General features: G+C 34.9%; 1 protein-coding gene across 1 annotated transcript; it reads left to right on the forward strand.

Annotated features, from left to right (window-relative positions):
* The first annotated feature begins 4,600 nt into the window (after positions 1-4,600).
* Positions 4,601-21,060, forward strand: LOC114281084 (uncharacterized). Its single transcript, XM_082908305.1, has 6 exons — positions 4,601-4,724; positions 4,880-5,009; positions 5,115-5,349; positions 5,521-5,587; positions 20,109-20,263; positions 20,398-21,060. Exons 1-6 carry the CDS (start codon positions 4,601-4,603, stop codon positions 21,058-21,060), a joined length of 1,374 nt encoding a protein of 457 aa, XP_082764431.1.
* The last annotated feature ends 839 nt before the right edge of the window (positions 21,061-21,899 follow it).

The following is a 21,899-nucleotide window of genomic DNA, read 5'->3' on the forward strand; positions in this document are numbered from 1 at the left end:
ACTCAAATGCTCGCTCGAGCGAAAGAAAGCTCGGTCGAGCGAAGAACTCAAACCCTCAGGTCTGAACCCAGACACACGCTCGAGCGAAGGAACTATAGCTCGAGCGAAGGATGAACTAACTCGCTCGAGCGAAGAAAAGCTCGCTCGAGCCAAGAATGCACAGCTACAGGTCCAAATCAAACACTACCTCTCGCTCGAGCGAACAACTCCTCGCTCGAGCGAAGAACCAAAAACCTGGACAGCAACTCTTGGTTTCTAAACCCAACCAACCTGAAACAAACCTGCCCAACACATCCTATAATTCCAAAAGAGAAAATAAGAAATAACAACAACAACCATTATACAATGACAGAATCTACGGAACAGTCCGGATACAATAATTAAATGGGAAAAGACCGGGGTCGCTATAAAACTTATGTGCCTACTTATTTATTTATTTATTTATTTATTATGGGAATCTATCCAAAAAGATTTAAGTGAAGATCATTGCCTGTACATCTCTACATGGCAATAGTTACAAGTTGAAATATATGCAAGTCTACATATTACAATACTTACAAGTTGAAATATATGCAAGTCTACATATTATAGGCCTTAATAAATAATCCATTACCCTTCATATTACAGGTTTAACAAACACAAGACATAATAGACATTTCATCAAACAGGTGGTGAGTGCCACTAAAATTCAAAATTTGAACATACAAAAGCATAATAATTCTGAATTTCAATAACTAATAAAATGAGTTCAATCATTTTTTTTGATTAGCAAAAAGAACATTTAGTGAAATGGAGGTCTTTCTCAACTTGGGTTTTGCTCAAAACTCTATAAAATTTCTTCAATGAAAGAGAGATCCAAACTGATAAGTGAGAGGGAAGGCTCTCTTGAAGGAAAGAGAGCCTGCATGTATATGCAAAAATCCCCAATTTCAATGTCTCTAATCTGTGAACCCACAAAAATCTCCCTGAAAAACTGTGTTTTGATTTATGGGTTTGTTTATTTTGGCTTCTTTAATCTTTGTTAACCTATATATATATATATATATATATGTATATGTGTATATATGTATATGTATGTGTATCAAAACTAATAATAAGAGGGAGATTTAAGAAATGTATAGTTGATACTTGATTCCATTGAAACAAACCCTAAAATGAAATTACCTTTCCTCTAATCATTGATAGCTTCATAGAAACACTATCGGCAAAGGTAGAATGGCAATAGAAAGAGAAGGAAAAGCATGGAAAAAGAAACCAATGGAGGCAACATGAAGCCAATAGGGGAATCAGAAGGTAGGCAAAGATCTCTTACCTCTAACGATGGTGCTATAGTGCGACAATGGTGCTTCGAACGACCTCCGATGCTGGTACTTCATACGACCTTCAAACGACAATGGTGACTTTTCGTTTCACTTTGCAAAGCCTCTCTTCCAGAAGTTAGAGATGTAAGGAAAAAAAACTAATCAATTAGAAGAAATAGGTAAAATACGATGCCGTTTAACAATTAATGGGAGGGAATCCAATTTTTTTTGAGAGGGAATTAAAAAAATGTGGACTACATTTACGGCAGTCTTCAAACAACTGCCATAAAAGACTGACCCTTCAGTTTCACTCTGTTTTTTCGTCATTAACACTCACATTTTATCGGCTGTTTTTCGTAACTGCCGTGAATACTAAAATTTTAGAGGCGATATCTTTACCGCCATTTTAAGTATATTTTTAACGACAGTCTTGTTACCACCGTGAATGAAACCGCCGTTAAAGATCAAATTTGGCGTAGTGTCTATTTCTTGTTAACTTCTCGAATCAATACCGCGCTTACGGCGTGATCTAAGACTGCTAGATATAGGTACAACTCCTCCCCTGATTCTGGAGTGGACAGAAGAGGTGGTGTACTGAGGTATCTTTTGAGACTTTGCAATGCTTCAATACACTCGAGACTCCATTCAAACGCTGCCTTTTTTCTCAACAGCTGGAAAAAAGGCTTCATCCGGTCTGAGAACTTGCTGATGAACCGATTTAGGGCGGCCGCCATTCCGGCCAGCTTTTGTAGCTCTTTAGCCTTCGTTGGTACTTCAAGCTCTTGTATGGCTTTGATTTGATCTGGATTTGCTTCGATTCCTCTGTGAGTGACCATATACCCCAAGAACTTTCTTGTTCCTACCCCGAAAGCGCATTTCAAGGCATTAAGGTGAAGTTGATGATTCTTTAGGATACCAAAGACTTCTCCTAAGTCTGCAAGGTGGTTTGTAGAGAGCTTGCTTTTTACTACCATATCATCAATATATGCTTCCATGGTCTTTCTGAGTTGGTCCTTGAACATCCGAGTGATCATTCGCTGGTAAGTTGCTCCGGCGTTCTTGAGGCCGAACGACATTACTTTTAGCAATAATGCCCCTTGAAGTGATAAATGCTGTCTTCTCTTGATCCGGACCGAACAGTGGTATCTGGTGATAACCGCTATAAGCATCCAGAAAGCTCATGCGCTCATGCCTTGCTGTTAAGTCTACCAGTTGATCGATGCGAGGCAAAGGAAAACTGTCTTTGGGACAAGCTTTGTTTAGGCAGGTGAAGTCAACACAGACCCTCCATTTTCCGTTCTCCTTTTTTACTACAACTGTGTTGGACAACCATTGTGGGTACTGGACTTCTCTGATTGCTCTCGATGCTAGGAGTTTTTCAACTTCGGTAATTACTGCCTCAGTGTGCTCAACTGAAAATCTCTGACTTTTCTGTACAACAGGCTAAGCGGAAGGGTTGATGTTGAGTTTGTGGCAAGCAAATTTTGGGTTCAATCCTGGAGTATCATATGCTGACCACGCGAATACCTCCATATTTTCCCTCAGCAGTTCAAGCAGCTGAAGTTTCTCATCAGCGCCTAGCGAGGTACCGATAAGGAAGTACTTTTCTGGATCATCCTCATTTACTAGGACTTTCTCCAAATCCTCTACCATCTTTTCCTCTAGGGCTTCCCCTACATCTTCCAAGACTGGCTGTTCGGCCACTTCCACTGACCGTACCCAGTTACAAAGTTGCTTAGCCTTTAATGCCGCCGTAAAGCAATGTTTGGACGCAACTTGATTCCTTGAGATCTGCTTTACTCCGTGTTCTGTTAGGAAACGAATGAGCTGGTGGTAGGTTGAAGGGACCGCTTCCATTTGGTGAATCCATGGACGACCAAGTATGGCTTTGTAAGGGGAAGGTGTATTAATAACTAGAAACTCTATCTGGAGGGTCTTCGTTCATGCCACAACTAGCAACACTATTCTGCCAAGCGGCCATTCTAGCTGTGAATTAAAGCCAACTAACGGAGCTGCCGCTGGGGTGAGATGCTGCTCGGAGAGACCAAGCTTTCTGAACAAGTCATAATACAATATGTCTGTTGTACTGCCTTGATCTACCAGGACTCGTTTTACGTCAAACCATTTCCAATTCCCACAGTTATAATCAGTGCATCAGTATGTGGGTGTTGTATGCATTCTAAATCCTTTCTAGTGAACGAAACAGTGCAAAAGGGGGATTTGGGTGCCGTGCATACCTTTTTCGATGCGGGCCCTACTGACACGACCTGCTGAATTTGCACAGCCTTAGCAATCTCTTCTTTCAGTGCCTCTTTACGTTCCTGGATCGCTGTTCCATGGATCACATTTATTATCAGCTGAAGTGGATGCTCAATGTTCGGTTCTGGTGGTGGGTTCCCCGGCTCAGTCACTGCTTTATCCTGATCAATGCAATCCCAGAAATGTCCGGCTGCTACTAGGTCTTCTAAGTGTTGTTTCAGCACTCTGCAGTTCTGAGTCATATGCCCCTTGTCTTGGTGATAGATACATCTAAGCTTCTGATTACGCCGAGCTGGATCTCCTAACATTTTCGGCAGCCAAATAAAGAAGGGCTCCCTCTTGATCTTTTCCAGGATACGATAGATGGGTTCCTTAAATACGGTCACGACTGCTTCATGAGATTTGGACTTATCTACCTCATTCAGTGTGAGTCCCCGGTGTTCCCCTCGGTCCGTTTTTTTTCTTGTGCCGAGTTGTTTGTTCTGCGGATGCTATCTCGATGGGGATCTGGTCATCCTCGAGGCAAGCATACTACTCAATCCCCGCACGTAAATCTTTCAATATTATGGGCAGGCGCTTGGTAAGTAACTGTCTCAACTTACTTTCCGGGCGCAGACCATGTTTGAAGAACATAACAACCATCTGCTCACTGCAAACGTTTTCCTCTAAGTCATTGTACTCTTCTCAATACCTCCTAGCATAACTGCGTAGCATTTCTTCCTGCTCCTTTCGGAGACCGAACAGTGTATCCGACTTTTTCGGAATCTTAGTGTTGGAGACAAACCTGGCTAAAAACTCTTCAAAGAGCTGCTTCCAGTCATAAATTGATCTAGCGGGAAGTCGATTGAACCATCGAAGTTCGGTTTCTCCCAAGCTGGACGGGAAGACTTTGCACATCAATGCCTCATCTCGGTTTCATAGAGACATCATCTGTCTATAATGGCTAATATGCGTCAATAGGTCTGACTTTCCATCGTACAACGTGAACTTTAGCAGGGTGAATTTCTTGGGGGGTCTCATGGCCTCAATTTCTGGGGAGAATGGGGAAGAGACAAGCCTATCTAATGCTCGGTGCTCTCTCTGGTGAATGGTACGGTCTAGATGATCCCAACGTTGTTCGTTCTACTTGTTGCCAATTAGCCAAGTATGAAGGTCTTGAGGAGGGTACTTAGTCTGTTGGCTAACCGTCTTCTGCCTCTTAGCCCTTCTACAGCGTGACCCATGGGTGTGGCTGCTCGTCACTTCACTCTGTACCGGGATTGGCTGGCTTTGTTGCCCAGACTCATTTTTGGGGAACTTCTTTGCTGGTGGTTCTCTAGATAAGCTCCTCCGTCGTAAGCGAGAGGGCTCTGCTTCAATCTTCTTTTCTGTTGGATCACCCAATACCGTTTTAAGTTGCGCTTTCAGCTCCTGTATCTCCATCCCCATAGAGTCTATGATTCGATCTCTGTAATCCTTTTCCAGAATAAAGTGATGAGAAGAACCTCCAGTGAAGGGTAATCGATGCTCAACGGATTCGGGGGTCCGGTTATTGTTTCCAGTTTGTTCTTCTAGGACTGTTGGGAGTGACAAGCCTTTGTCTTTTGTCTTCTCCGTCTATGGAGTATGTGTCGATGATGGGATGTCCTCAATCCCCATCGTCAGAACTGAGTGCAGAGCTCAGAGACAAAGTGATCCATGCTCACTGCACCAATTGTGCGTACTGAATACTGCACTAGATGAAAGTGGATCAGGGCTCCAAACTCGGTTGGACTATCCAAGGAATGAGGTCCCTGCAGCAAGAAACACCGTAAGAGCTGCCTGGCTGGGGTTGGCCGAATAACCCCTTCGGTGTGGGAATCAGTTATCGGAGAAGAAGTGTAGAGAGTTGAGTTTGTAGTAAGTGGGGTTCAGCTTAGATCAATTACCTTCAATGTGAAGTTAGTATAGTTTATATAGAGCTCCTTACTTGTTTTCCAAGATGGTTTCATGGAGCTCTGGTGCTGCCAAGCTTCCTTTTAGCATGGTCCCCAGTGGGGGACCATCTGGTAATTGTCTAGAGGTGCTTATACTCATTCTAGTCATGCTAATAACAAACCACATTCTTCTGGTTTAACTGCTTCTGTGATTCTAGGTGTAGGGGACCAGGTGAGGTGGCAACTTGCACATACATATGCTCATAGCTTCCACGTTTTTTTGAGAGATTCCCTCAGCTCGGCATCGTTGTACCTTAGCTCAGCCCTTTGCGAGGCTACTATTGGGATGGGCTATCCCATTCAGACATTTGTGTACGGATTCGGCCCACTTTGGTTCTGATGATGGGTTCGACCCATCAGTTTGGCCCATAGGAGGGGTCATGCAGCTCGGCCCTAGCCCAGTATTGCAACTGGGCTGGCCTTTCCATTGTAAGTTGGGCCCAAGTGCTTGAGGACTTGGGTGGACTGTTAGTAATTGAGTTGGGCTTAATTGAGTTGCCCACATGCTCGTCTAACCCATTTGGATTTGGGCTTAGGGGATTGGACCGGCCTAAGGTTTGAGTCTGACGCACTTCTTATTTAGCCCCGTCACTTATAGTAGTTGTCAAAGTAAGAAAAATGTTATAAGTTCTAAATTTTCTATTAAATAAATGATCAAATATCTTACATGGATGTGGGGTTCACTTATATGAGACATTTAATTATTTGCTTGATAGAAAATTTGGTATCAAAACATTACCCGTTAAAGTAATGTACCACTATTAATGCATTGGCAATGTTATATTATACCTATTGTTTTAGCGATAATAGATCAACTTTATTTTAAAGGGGAATATATTGTGCAGTAGAATATGGGGGAAGTTAATGGTAACTTTCACAAAATTCTAATAGCAGTGGCATGTAAAAATTATGCATTGAAAATGTTATATTATATATTTTGCTTTGGCGATAATAAGTCTACGTCATTCTTTGTTTAATGGACCTCTTTACCCTTTTTGGTTTTATTTTCCTCACACTTTTTTCTATCAAATCGGGTGTGGGCACACTCATTCTCTCTTTTCTTACTGTATAACTTTTAAAATGTAACACTGATTATTATAAAATTAGTACTATTGAGTAGATATTGATGATACCTTTAAAACGAGATTAATATTAATTGTATTTAATAAAAAATTATATTGTTTTGAAAAAATTACATGATTAAAAAGACATCTATGGTTGAAATTGTGTAACAAAAAAAATTTATAATACAAATAATAAAATGATCTAAAATTAGTTAAATATAAAACATAATTTTCTATCTCAAAGTGAAAAAAAAAAAATGAAAATGTAGAGATGGTTGTTAAGCAAACTAATAAATTTTTTGTTAGTAACCAACGTGTCATGCAATAAAAAAAATTAAAATATAAAACATCACCCACTTCAATAATGTAATAAGGCTTCGTTTGGGAACAGGTTAATTTAGTAACTTTTTGGTTATTTGGTTAAAATATGAGTTAAAAAAAACTAGTATGTTTGGGATGACTTTTTGACTTTTTACGAAAAGATGTGCAAAAAGTAGAGAAAAAAAGAGAAACGTTGACTTTTTGGTATGAGTTGTTGGCTTTTTGGCTAATTTAGTAACTTTTTGACTTTTTGACTAAAAAGTTCGGTTGCCAAACGAGGCCTAAGTATCACATTAACAAATAATAATTTTTTAATAAAATTTATTAATTTATATAGTATTAGAAAATGGCTACATGGTTGCACTCTCTAATTTATTGCAAGTGCTTTTGAGAACTTGATTTTTGGATTTTATTTTTTATTTTTTTTCACTATAAGACAAATATTTTACAAAATCAAAAAAAATAAATCCAAACAAAATATCACATCAAACCTCATAATCATTTCACTTTTTCTCTTACAAACATCACATCAAATCACAAAAAAACCCAACTATCTTCCCAAATACAAAAGTTTTTTTCTCCAATAATATCCTACAACTAAAAAACCTTACAAAAAAAATTCACTTTCCATACACCCGCAAAGTGACTCCATTGGATGACTCTTCTGTACTGAAATAAGTCATTTTATGACTTGTTTTGATAGCTTGGCTAAAAGTAATTTTTTTGAGTTATATCACATTTTCTATTTTTAATACATTTTTATAAAATAAATTTAAAAAGTTAAAAAGTCTTAACCTATTTTTCAAAACAAGCCTATATTAAAGTTGAAAAGAAAAGTGAAAAGAAGAAAAAAAAGAAAAGAAAAAAGGTGAGGTTATTAAGAGGAAGACTAGCCCAAAAAGAGAAGAGAAAGTAACAATCATCATATTTTTTTGTTTGTCAAATTATGGAATAATCTACTTTAAGAAAACTTTTTTTTTTAAATTTATTTTTTTTTTTTTTGTATATTTTAAAAACTCTCTATTTATACTTATCATTCTAGCATTACTCTAGCTCTTTCAACTTGTTCTACGTTGTGTAATTCCACGTCACTCATAAGCACAAAGGTAAATCCCAAGTATGGTTTTGTTAACTATCCTACGATAGTCTTCATTTGCAACTCCTAATATGCTCTTTTTTAAGTCTATTATTTAAATATTTGATTAAATAAATCATAATTCTTATATTTAAGATATTTGATGGATAATTTTATCTTTACAAATATTGTTTTAAACACTTAGCAATTTAGTGATATGAGCATTCATGTTTTACAGTGTGAATGTTTACGTTGACGTGTGAATTTTGACAGTTAATATGAATATTATTATTAGTTTGATAATTATGTCGCTCACAAGACTTATTAGAATATAAGAAAATAATTTAATATAAGTAGGTGAATATAAATTTATGACTAAATGTCATATTTTTAACATATTTTGATATTTATCTTCCAAAAAATAAATGAAATAAAAGTAAAAAGACCCATATACATATTCATCAATTTCTATCTTTTTTATGGTAAACGGATAAATTATTATTTTCATTATTATTACAAATCTCTATTCATTTTGTTTTTATTTTTCTAACCTTTAAAAAAAAAAAAAAAAACATAGTCCACTTTATTTTCTAAACTTTTTTTTTTCTTTTTTCATTCTATTTCCTTTAATTCTAGATCTATATTAATATAGGTATACGAAAAAGGGGACAAGGACTCTAACAAGTGAAAAAGTCCCTCGAGTTATCTAATAAGTTGCCTTCAATCATTTATTTATCTATTAAGCAAAAGGGTGAAAATATTAAGAAATAAAAGTTGTTTATTATTAATTTATTGGGTAAAAATAATCATATAATAATAATTGAGAGGTTAAAATTGGCACGATATGTGAAACTAGTTAGAACTAATGTATCTGATTAGGAGGTTAGTGGTTTAAAATTTTTCACCTGGGTGTGAGTTTTGTTGTATTAATTATTGTTATATTTGATTTATGTATGAATCAGATTAAAAACAAGAAGCAAGATATGTGGAATAGTTGAATAGGTCTATACACAAAAACAGGGGTAAAATTCTAGAAAAAGGGCCCAGTACATGACTGAACTAGTAAAAAATGACTTGTTTAACAAATATTCGACTGACGAAGACTTCACTATTCAATTACTTCTCTCTTAGCACTTGGCAAAAGTATTTATAATATAAAAAATTACAATCAAATAATTATATATACATCAGTCCAATAATTAGCACCAAAATAGGAAAAAAAGAAAAAAAAAACAGTTGAAAAAAGTTTCATAATAGGAGAAGAATTATCAATCTTTGTCTTTAATAAGTAGAATTTTTAGATAGAAGTGTACAACCATAACTAATTGAGTTAACCCAATTAGTTTCCTATTATAAGTTGGTTGTATCCAAATAGAAGATTAATTTTTTTATTTCCTTGATCAAAATTTAGTCCAAAATTAACTAGCGTTGTAGTATGAAGTTGTGGATTTAATTCAAATAAAAAAGAGTTTAATATCTTTTTGAAGTACTTATTTTTCCTATTATAATAAAAAAAATTTCAATTCAATTGTAACATTTATGAAGAGCTCGTTTGGGAAGTTGGAGCTTGGACTTTTTTGGCTAAAATAGTCACAAAAAATATATATATATAAACTTTTTAATCCAATAAGACAAAATATTACATCCAACCCATAATTATTATTTTTTTTCTCACAAAAAGTCAAAAAAACTAAAAAATCCTTTCCAAACTAAATTTTTTAACTCTAGGCTAAAATAGCAAAAAAGTCAATCTACTTCCCAAATGTTAGTATATTATTATATGTTAGTATTGTTAGTATATTATTATATGTTAGTGTTTAGCTTTAATAATTAGTGTCCCCCCTTGCTTTATGCTTTCGGTGCCTCAATTGGCATCCTATGTTGTCTTCTCCTCTCTATAAAGAGAGTGTACATCTCTTTGTAAATACATACAATTACAGAAACAATTCAGTGTCTCTCTCTCTCTCTCTATCCTCTCTCACTCTCTCAAACTATTATTTCATCTCTATATCCTCTCTCACTCTCTCAAACTATTATTTCATGGTATTAGAGTCCAGTGTTACATTTCTGGCAATTTTCGATTTTGGTGTTTAGTCCCGTACACAGTGGCACTACATCAAACCGCTCGAAATTTCTTCACGATTCCAACGGCACCAAGCCCGTTCTCAGAAAACCTTCCACGCGCCCACATGCGCCGCCTTTGTCCTCTGCGCGTCACCACTTCCGCCACCACTCTCACACGCGCCCGCACGCGCCATCTGTTGTTGCTCACTTCCGCCACGCGCCCACACGCACCCATACGTCCGCGGCTGACGTCAGCCCTACCTCTCCCGTACGCCGTGCCTGCTACTATACGCCTCTCATGCGCCGCTTCACTAGTGTGCACCCGTGTGCGCCAAAACAGCTACCGTGCGCCGCGCCTGCGCCTGTCCGCTACCGTGCGCCGCCGCCTTCCTGCTAGCGTGCTCCTCCCTGCACTCTGCTAACGTGCGCCGCTGACATCATTGCTGACATCATCTCTGTCCAGCATGCATTTCCTTGCTATTTTCGACCTTCCGGACTCACTGGTACACTCTGTTTTACCTAATTTTGCTCATACAGGTCTATTCCTATTGCTTTAACCTTACTCAACTAGTATTATGGATCGTCATGATGCCTCCCATCCCATTTCCGTTATTTTGAATGGTTCAAACTATGTTCTGTGGGCCCAAGCCATGTCCTCCTTCCTTAAAGGCAAGAAGCTCTGGCGAATTGTCACCGGGGATGTGACTAAACCGGTGAAAGACAGTGCCACTAATGAAACTACTGCTCCTACTGCTACATATGAAGACCGACTTGAGGAATGGGACAGTAAGAATTACCAAATCATTACCTGGTTTCGTAATACCTCTGTTACCTCTATCAGTCTTCAGTTTGGTCGCTTTCAGCTTGACTCTGTAACTACTCCTGCAAAGGACATCTGGAATTTTTTGAAAGAACGATACCAGATTACTGGTCTTGCCCATCAATATCAACTTCAGAACCAACTTCACCGCATGCGCCAAGAATCTACTCAGTCCATTAATGACTTTCTTTCTCAAATGTACTCTATTTGGGATCAGCTTGCTCTTTCAGAACCAACTTGGCATAACCACGAAGATACTGTTTTATTTACTATCTATCGCAACCAGCAAAGGTTGGTGCACTTTCTCATGGCTCTTACTTCCTCTTTTGAGCCCGTACGTACCTCTCTGCTTCATCGCCATCCATTGCCCACTCTTGAACAAGCAATTTCTGAGTTGCTATCAGAGGAGACTCGTCTCGGTACACTTCAAACTCATCATGTGGACTCTGTTCTTGCCACTCCTCCGTACCGGCCATCATTTACCCAGCGGACCACTGCTTGCCTCTATTGTCAGAATCGGGGCGTTCCTTCAACCCATCTCCTGGTCAATTGCCCCGTCAGATCCTGTTGCTACTGTAACAAACTTGGTCCTGGTCATCTGCAACAGGATTGTTTTCACAATCCATCCCGATCATCCTCCAATAGCTACTCCTCTCGCGGTGGCTCTTCCCGGGGAAGCTTTCATCGTTCCGGGAATCAGTCTCATCACACTGCTACTGCTGCTTCCGGGAATCAGTCTCATCACACTGATGCTTCTGCCTCTGCGGGGTTCTCTGAGTCACCTGCTCCGTCTACCCCTCACTTTTCTCCGACGGATGTAGAGGCCATGCTCAAACAACTTCTCTCCCTTTCTGGTACACCTCATCCTACTGCTTTGTCTGTAATCCCAGGTAACTCTTCTTGGTATTTTGACTCTGCCTGTTGTAATCATATGACCTCCAGTTCTACTATCTTTTCTTCCTTCTCCTCATCTCCTCATTTTCCCTCAATTCATACAGCTGATGGTTCCCTCATGTCTGTCCGTCATGTTGGTACTGTTTCCACCTCTTCTTTATCTATACCTCAAGTTTATCATATCCCTGCTCTCACCTTAAACCTTATTTCCATTGGTCAATTATGTGAACTTGGTCTAACTGTCACATTTTCTGCTACTGATTGTTTGGTACAGGACCCTCAGACAGGACAGACTATTGGGATCGGCCGTAAGCGTGGACGTCTCTATGAACTCATTCACCTTCATGTTCCTGCCTCTCCTCAGATCGCTGCTCCTACATCTACTTCCTCATTATCTCCCTTTCATCTTTGGCATTGTCGCTTAGGGCATATTTCTGTTAATCGCTTAAAGTCTTTGGTTTCTAGTGGACAGTTGGGTCATGTAATTCCCGATCATTTCGATTGTATACCCTGTCAACTTGCCAAACAACCTGCTTTATCATTTAATAAAAGTACTTCTGTTTCCCTTGCACCTTTTGATCTTATACATTCGGATATTTGGGGACCCTCCCCTACTACTACTATGGGGGGATCCCGCTATTTTGTTGTTTTTATTGATGATTTTTCCCGGTTTACTTGCCTTTTTCTCATGAAAAATAGGTCTGAACTTAAACATATTTATTATAGATTTGCCCAAATGGTCCACACCCAATTCTCCAAAGCCATCAAAATTTTTCGCTCTGACAATGCTATGGAATATCGGGATTCAGATTTCCTTTCTTTTCTTCAGCATCATGGTACACTGCCTCATCGTTCTTGTGCTGGCACGTTCCAGCAAAATGGCCGCGCTGAACGGAAACATAGGCATATTCTTGACACTACTCACGCTCTCCTTCTCTCTTCTTCCTGCCCTGAAAACTTTTGGGGGGAAGCTGCCCTCACTGCTGTTTACACTATCAACTGTGCTCCTACCCCTGTCATCCATAATCAAACTCCCTTTGAACGTCTGCATGGTACTCCCCCTCCTTACGCCAATCTCCGGGTTTTTGGCTCTGCCTGCTTTATTCTACTTCAATCCCATGAACACACCAAGCTTGAATCTCGTTCTCATCTTTGTTGCTTTCTTGGGTATGGAATTGAACATAAAGTCTTTCGCTGTTGGGATCCTCTCTCTAAACGTCTTCGTATCTCCCGCCATGTCGTTTTCTAGGAGCACCAAATGTTTTCCTCGCTATCCTCCTTTCACTTACCCGTACTTTCCACTACTGTACTGTTTACTAATCCTTCCATAGATCTTTTCTCTGCTGATTTTGATACAGGTTCCTCCTTCATCGAGACGCCCTTGCTCACTCCTGATCCCGTCCAGCCTGCTCTCCCTGAAGATCTACCTCTTATTGCCACACCTCCTTCTCCACCGGTTCTTCCTCCCACTTATCCTCCTACGGGTCGACCATGCCGGGTAACTCAACCTCCTATCCATCTTCGTGATTATATTGTTGGATCTGCTGCCTTCTCTACTTATGAACCTACCTCCTATCATGAGGCTTGTACTAATCCTTTTTGGCAGCAAGCTATGACTGATGAACTCCAGGCCTTGGACACAGCTCATACTTGGGATCTTGTTGATCTTCCTCCTGGCAAGACTGCGATTGGATGCAAATGGGTTTACAAAATCAAAACACATTCTGATGGCTCTATTGAACACTACAAAGCTCGTCTTGTTGCCAAGGGTTTCAACCAGGAATATGGTATTGATTATGAGGAGACATTCTCTCATGTTGCTCGACTTACCTCTGTTCGCAGTTTACTTGCTGTTGCTGCTGTTCGCCACTGGGGGCTCTTTCAGATGGATGTCAAAAATGCTTTCCTCAATGGTCATCTTCTTGAGGAGGTCTACATGCAACCTCCACCTGGGTCCACTTTTCTACCTCATCAGGTTTGCAAACTACAGCGTGCTCTCTATGGCCTTAAGCAAGCGCCTCGTGCTTGGTTTGCTACGTCCAGTTCTACCATTCATGACTTCGGGTTCACCTCTAGCTCCTATGACTCTGCTCTTTTTATACGGACTACTTCTCATGGTACCACTCTTCTTCTTCTGTATGTGGATGATATGATTATCACTGGTAATGATGAAGCTGGTATTCTCCACCTCAAACAGTTTCTCCATTGACAGTTTGAGAAGAAGGACCTTGGTACTCTTAACTACTTATTAGGCCTTGAAGTCTCTCATGATTCTACTGGTTCCTATTTGTCCCCGGCCAAATATGCATCCGATCTTCTGGCTCGTGCTGGTCTTACTGATTGCAAAACTACCTCTACTCCAGTTGATCCTCAGATTCGTCTCACTCCTCTCGATGGGACTCTTCTCTCAGATGCTACTCTTTATCGCCAGCTCGTCGGCAGTCTTGTCTATCTCACAGTAACTCGTCCTGATATTGCCTATGCTGTTCACATTGTCAGTCAATACATGTCGGCTCCCCGTACTCCCCACTATACTGCTCTACTCCGCATCCTTCGCTACCTCAAAGGCACTCTGTTCCATGGCCTTCACTTCCCTGCTTCCTCCTTTCTTGAACTGCGTGCCTTTTCCGATGCTGATTGGGCTGGGGATCCTACGGATCGACGCTCTACCACGGGTTTCTGCTTCTTCTTAGGGGATTCTCTTCTTGCTTGGCGTAGCAAAAAATAATCCCTCACTGCCCGCTCTAGCACCGAAGCTGAATACCGAGCTCTTGCTGATACTACTCAAGAACTTCTCTGGCTTCGCTGGCTCCTTGCTGATATGGGTGTTTCTTCTTCTAGTCCTACCCCTCTCTATTGTGACAATCAGAGTGCCATTCAGATTGCTCACAATGATGTTTTTCATGATCGCACCAAACATATTGAGATTGATTGTCATTTCATTCGCCAGCATGTTACCTGTGGTACTGTTCATCTTCTCCCTATTGCTTCCGTCGATCAACCCGCTGACATCTTCACTAAGGCTCATCCTCCTGGCCGCTTCAATGATCTTGTTTCCAAACTCAACTTGGTTGATGCTTTCCCTCCTTGAGTTTGCGGGGGGATGTTAGTATATTATTATATGTTAGTATTGTTAGTATATTATTATATGTTAGTGTTTAGCTTTAATAATTAGTGTCCCCCCTTGCTTTATGCTTTCGGTGCCTCAATTGGCATCCTATGTTGTCTTCTCTTCTCTATAAAGAGCGTGTACATCTCTTTGTAAATACATACAATTACAGAAACAATTCAGTGTCTCTCTCTCTCTCTCTATCCTCTCTCACTCTCTCAAACTATTATTTCATCTCTCTATCCTCTCTCAATCTCTCAAACTATTATTTCACCAAACAAACCCGAAGTTATATAAAAACATTTGTCCCATAATATATAACCATTTAACTAAGGGGAGAATCATCAATGAAATTCAACATCATCAAATCTATAACTAATCATAACTTATTAATTTTTATAGGTTTTGCGAGCAAGTATTTCTAGAGTACAAAAAAAGGCACAAATAAAAAAAAATAAAGAATATGATGAGATATTTTTCACTGAATTTAATGTATTTTTTTTATTAAAATTAATACATTTTTTCTAATATTTTTATCTATTTTCAAAATATTTTCTTAGCTCAATCCTAATATTAACCAATGTCTCAAGGCACTCATTAATATGTGCCTAAATTTCTATACAATTCATATGACATTAAAAAAATATTATTAAATACTTGTAATTGAGTTCATATTCAAATTATTACGCATTAACTTTTTTATTTTTGATTACATTATAAATATACTTTTTGAGATTTATTTAAAATATAGATTATTTTATATAGTTTTAAAAATTATATCCTACCCTTTTAAGTCTGACTCATTTTATTAAAAAATTATTAAGTCAATTAATAATTTTTAATAATATCATAAATATGTTTTAATTAGTAACCAAAAAAAAAGAGAAAGAAATATAATTTAATTAAAAATTCAAATAATTTTATTACTGTGCAAGATAATAGCTAACAAATTTATTTTATTTTTATTAATTTTATTAAATAAAAAATTATAACAAAATATTATTTATAATTTTTAAAATTACATAAAATAATTCGTATTAAAAAAAAATCTATAGAAACTTGGTTTTCATTTTTTAAAAACAGTTTTCAGAAAATTCTACACTCTTATTTTCTGTGTTTTTTTGTTTTTACTGAATTTTTAAAATATTTTATGCAAATTTTTTACTTTTTAGACACACCTAACATAAATACATCTAAAAAGTAAAAAAATTATAAAAAAATCTTTTAAAAATTCACTAAATACCAAAAATATAAAAAAATACAAGAATTTAGTACATTTTTTGTATTTTTATGTATTTCTTAATTTTTTAAAATATTTTTTAATAATTTTTTTACTTTTTAGACACATCTAAGGAAGGTACATCTAAAAAAATAAAAAAAATGTTTAAAATTTTAAAAATATTCACTAAAAATAAAAAAAATATGAAATTAAAAAATTTAATTTTTAAAAAATTTAATCTAAAAAACTCAAACCAAACAGAGTGATTTGTACCATTTGTGTCGTGTCGTGCGATGTGCAAATTCCGAGATTGTGGGTTATTTTGGGAACTTGGCTAAAAGCCATTTTTTTTTGTTAGTAGCAAAAGCCAAAAGTTGGCTTTTTTGGCTTTTTTTTCATTTGGCAAGTTGGTTTTTAGCCAACGGTGCAATTATAATTTTACCCCTCATGGGTCACAATGTGTTACATAGGTTCAGTTGTAAATATTTTAAATAAATGGGGGTAGTTTAGTCATTTTATTATGATTTGACATCATAAACAAATATTAATCAAAAAAGTCAAAAGTCACTTTTTACCAACTTCCCAAACCATTTGTCTAAAAAAACCAAAAACTTGGTTAAAATTCAAAAAATTACTTTTTATCATCTTCCCAAAACAACCCTGTGTTTTGATTGTTCAATACAATTTCAAAGGAAAAAATACTCCAAAAAAAATAAATAAATGAAAATTCTCTATATGCTGCCGTGCTTGATGGCTAATCATTGCCAAAATACAGTGAATCTCTGTGATTTCCAGACAAATCATACGTCTAATGATAGAATATCTTAATCAATGTGTTTGGTTTACTTTTTTAGATTAAGTTTTTTACAAATTTAATTTTTTAGTTTTCGTAATTTTTTATTTTTAGTGAATATTTTTAAAATTTTAAATAATTTTTTTTATCTTTTTAGATACATTTTACTTAGATATATCTAAAAAATAAAAAATTTATAAAAAAATATTTTAAAATTTTAATAAATACATAAAAATACAAAAAGAATGTATTGAATTCTCATATTTTTTTTAAAATTTTTGATATTTAATGAATTTTTAAATAATTTTTTTTACAATTTTTTTACTGTTTAGGTATATTTATGTTAAGTATGTCTAAAAAGTAAAAAAAAAATTACTTAAAATATTAAAAAAATTCAATAAAAACAAAAAAAAACACAGAAAATAAGAAAGTAGAATTTTCTTAAAAGTATTCTTGAAAAAACACAACCAAACAAGCTGAATAATTTTTTAAATCAAATGATCGACCAGACGTTGGATTAGCTTTTTTTTTTTTTTTTTTTTGAAAAGGGAGGGCAGTGATTATTTGATTCTGAAAATTTTATTATACACCTTTTATATTATATGTATTTTAAGGTATATTATTTTTTTTTATTGAGGCATTTACATATAAATCTTAATTTATAAATTTATATTTCATTAAATCTTAATTAAAAAAAATTTAACCTTTAAGCCTTATTAAATTTTTAATAGTCGAAATTATCCTTTAAATAATGATTATTCATTATTTATGATTATGTAAAGGAATATAATGATTTGACATTTATTTTGATTTTTAAAATTTTAAAATATTAACTTTCAAATTGAAAAAACTAAAAAAAAAATTATGTGCCAAAAAAAAACTATTTTCTAAAACCACTTTACAGAAAATAATGATTTTCTAAAAACACTTTTCAAAAAATTATGTGCCAAAAAAAACTATTTTTTAAAAACACTTAACAGAAAATTATGATTTTCTAAAAACACTTTTTAGCAAATTATTTTTAAAAAATTTAAAAAACTGAATTATTTTTTTGTGCAAAACTGAAAATTTTGTGTCTATAAAAGAGCATGATTATGAAACATTTATGTGCGAAATTGAAAAAAAAAAACTTTAAAAATAAAAAAATTAATAATGTTCTCAGTTTTTAAATTGAAAAAAACTGACAATTTTTTCGGTTTTATTAGATAGTTCATTCAAACCAAGAAGTAGAAGGGTAAAAACGTTTAATTTTATACTTTATTTTTTTTATCAGTTAATAAAACAATTATCTGGAATATTACTATGTAAAATTGATAATATTCTTAATTTTAAAAATTATGACAAACTGATAATATTCTTAATTTTACTAAATAAAACTTATTGGTTCAAAAAATCTTAGATAGGGTCTGAGCTACCATAAGATTTGTAAATAAGACTTTTAGGTCATTAACTTTTTTTTATTTATGATTTTTTTTAATAATGGCTTTATTTTAGTTATGATTTATGAAATTTTTGATTATATCTCATGTATTGTTTGGTTTTGATTTTTTTTTTAATTATGACTTAAAAAGTATGAAATTATATCATTTTATTATTTAATTATAATGTGTATACTGTACATATTTTTTAAGAGGTACGTACAATATAACAATTGAAAAGTATATATTAAACTATTTAAAAAAATTACAAAAATGCATGAAAATATAAATTAAAATTTTAATTCTTTTCAATGATTCTTGATGAATATTTGAACTCATGATCCCATGTGCATGTTCAAAGTTATTACTATTAAAGTTACAAATGTTTCTACCAAATCAATTAACAATATAATAATAAAAAAATTACAAATTAATGAAAATAAAAAATAATTACAAATTTATGAAAATATAAGGTAATACCAGTGAGAATTATTTTGCAAATGATAGTTGCCTCTTTTGGCAATTAGGTTAAAAGTGAGTTTATTAACTATATTTAACTTTTTGAGTCACATTATTTTTTGTATTTTTTTTAAATATAAATATAAAAATAAAATTTAAAATTTTACCTTTAATACAATTTTGAAAATAGGCCCATTTTCGCTTAGATCCGATCACTGACTTATTCATAAATTTAAAATATTTTTCACATTGTGAATCGATTATTGTTTCTTTATTATGAGAATATTGCACTGAAATAATAGCCTCCCATGTGATTTTTCATGTATCTTGACGAGTCACATTATTTTTTAAATATGGTGAAAATTATTTTCTATGTGAATGTCCATTTTAATCCAACTTTTTTATTTTTTTAAAATAAATTTTTAATCCATTTATAAGTTTCGATTTAAAAAAAAAAAAGTTGGGGTTGTTTGGGCTCATGGAGCTCACTACGGATCCGTTTCGATGATCTTAACCGTTTATTTTGTAAAGTCTTCTATATATATTATGGAAAAATTAAATCGATTTGATAATCGTATCATTTTTATTTTATTATATTTGTATTTTAAAAAAAAGATGACAAATATATTTTGGAAAATAGGCATTTTTTTTTGTTGGAGACAAACGAAATAAAATTAAAAGACTGCAATTATTAAATTAAATTAATTTTTTTTTCATGAATAATAGATAAAGTGATTTACAAAATAAATTATTCAAATAATTGAACCGGGAGACTCAATTCTAAAAGAAAAATAAACATAAACACCATTAAATTAGAAAACAAATTATAAGCACCAAAAGGTCATATGAGCGATGAGTTTGATTATTATTTTTTTTTTTAATGAGAGTTGTGTTTAATTTAATAGAAATATTAAGAAATTAGGCAAATCCATCTCTCAAGCAAGCAAGCAAAGGATGGACAAATCTCCATGTGCAAATTCCAAATTTATGCCTGCTCTCTCTCTCTCTCTCAAGTGCAACCGAGAGAGAGGCCTGATTGTTTGGGATTATAAAAAGGAGATTGAGATTACTAATACTTTGATATTACTAATACCTTGTTTGTTTTGAGAGATGACCTTGGGACTACTAATACATTGGTATTGCTAATATCCTTGGCAAGGATGGTTCTAGAGGGGGCAAAGGGGGGCCGCCGTACCCCCAAAAATTTGAAAAATATCATATATTATACTAGAAATTTTAAAATAATTTAAAATTATAAGAGTTCGCACTCCAAAATTTTTTTTAGATAATTTCAAAATTATATAGAGTAGCCCCCCAATTTGTAGTTTGATAAACATGTTCAGTGTTACTTGTGCAGTCCTAAGAAACATAATTAATGATAGAAGCAAATCGAATCAACGAGCTGAGGCAGATGGAGTTTGTGATTCCATTACATCTTTTGAGTTTGTCTTCATCTTACATCTTATGAGGGATATCATGGAGATTACTGATGATCTTTGCCAAGCTTTGCAAGTAAATCTTAAGATATATTAAATGCAATGCATTTGGTATCTACAACGAAGATACTTATTTAAAAATTTAGAGAAGATTGATGGGTTCCATTGTTGGAGAAAATTAAATTATTTTCTAATGATCATCGTATACAGATTCCTGATATGAGTTGTCCTTATAAAGGAGGTCGAGGTCGGTCTCATTCTGAAAGAGATCAACTCACCATGGAACATCATTTTCGAGTTGATATTTTTATGGTTACATTTGATTCTCAATTACAAGAATTAAACAATAGGTTTAAGGAAGATGTAATGGAATTGCTTGTTCTTAGCTCAGTTTTGGATCCTAGGGATGGTCATAGATCATTCAAAATTGAGGATATTTGCAAACTTGCAAATAAATTTTATCCCATGGATTTCTCCAAGCAAGAAAAATTGCATTTGAAATATCAGTTGGAAAACTATAAGCTTGATATTTCCATACTTTCCGAGTTTCAGAAGCTGTCAACCATTTCTAAGTTGTGTCAAATGTTGGCAAAAATAAAAAAGTCGACAAGTTATCCTCTTATTGATAGATTGATCCGTCTTGTGTTGACTTTATTTGTTTCAATTGTTACATCAGAACGTGCATTTTTAGCTATGAAACTCATTAAGTCTAAATTGCGCAATGAGATAGAAGATGGTTTTCTGGCTAGTTACTTGATTACGTACATTGAAAAAAACATTGCTCAAGGGTTTGATGTAGATTCTATCATCCATACTTTTGATATTATGAAAGAGCGTCGAGTTCAATTGAAGATGCCTAATTTTAGTATATAAATGCATGTAGAAATAGTTACTACTTTTTGTAAGTGAATATGGGCAAAAAAATATTCTCAATTGTATAATCATCTTTTGGTACTCAACTATGTTGACAAGGAATATATAGTTTAATATTTTATCGTAACATTATTGATTTTTTCCATATTAGTAGAAATTGGTATTGAACTTTAAATTTTATTTGTTAGAGGTTAAATGTACTTTGGCCCCCCCAAAGTTATAATCTTGGATCCGTTCTTGACCCTTGGAAGGGGGATTCATAGTGAGGAGGTAGAGATGATATTAGAAAAATAATGAGAGGATTATAAATTTTTTTATTTTTTATATATTAGAAATTTTTTTTAAAATGTTAATGTTTAATTTTTATATTTTTTTTATTTGTTTTATTATTTTATGTAAAAATAATTTAACAATTTCTCATTATCAATCCCCTCACTAATAATTCTCTTATTATTAATCTCTTCACTATTAATTTTTTCAATTCTATCTCTGAAAACAAACGAAAAGAGAGAAAGGAGAAGTTTGTTGCTATTTTCACACAAAAACCTGTACTTGTGTTGGGTGAGGAAGTCACGTTTATTGCTGATGTTAGGTTGCTTTCCGAAGAATATACATAGAGAGACCCACTCGCAAATATATTATATTAGACTTCCCAACTGTATAGAAAACAAAATATATAATTGGTCGTTGGTGAGCTTCTTTTAGTCCCAACGTCCCTCGCCTAATCTTCCATTTCCACATCATCATCACCCCTCTCTCTCTCTGTCTCCCTCTCTCTCTATATATATCATCTCCATCATTTCCAAATGTGTGGGTGAAAATCTGACCACACTGCCTGC

This window comes from Camellia sinensis, chromosome 2, assembly GCF_055761805.1.
Source record: "Camellia sinensis isolate YWXY chromosome 2, ASM5576180v1, whole genome shotgun sequence".
NCBI classification, from domain to species: domain Eukaryota; kingdom Viridiplantae; phylum Streptophyta; class Magnoliopsida; order Ericales; family Theaceae; genus Camellia; species Camellia sinensis.

What these genes read in the sequence shown, in the direction of transcription:
- LOC114281084 (XM_082908305.1), top strand. Translation starts at nt 4,601, where the DNA reads ATGGGGAAGAGACAAGCCTATCTAATGCTCGGTGCTCTCTCTGGTGAA. An exon ending in GTATGAAGGTCTTGAGGAGG is followed by an intron (nt 4,725 to 4,879) that starts GTACTTAGTCTG and finishes GTGGTTCTCTAG; the next exon opens with ATAAGCTCCTCCGTCGTAAG. An exon ending in ATCTTTGCCAAGCTTTGCAA is followed by an intron (nt 20,264 to 20,397) that starts GTAAATCTTAAG and finishes CATCGTATACAG; the next exon opens with ATTCCTGATATGAGTTGTCC.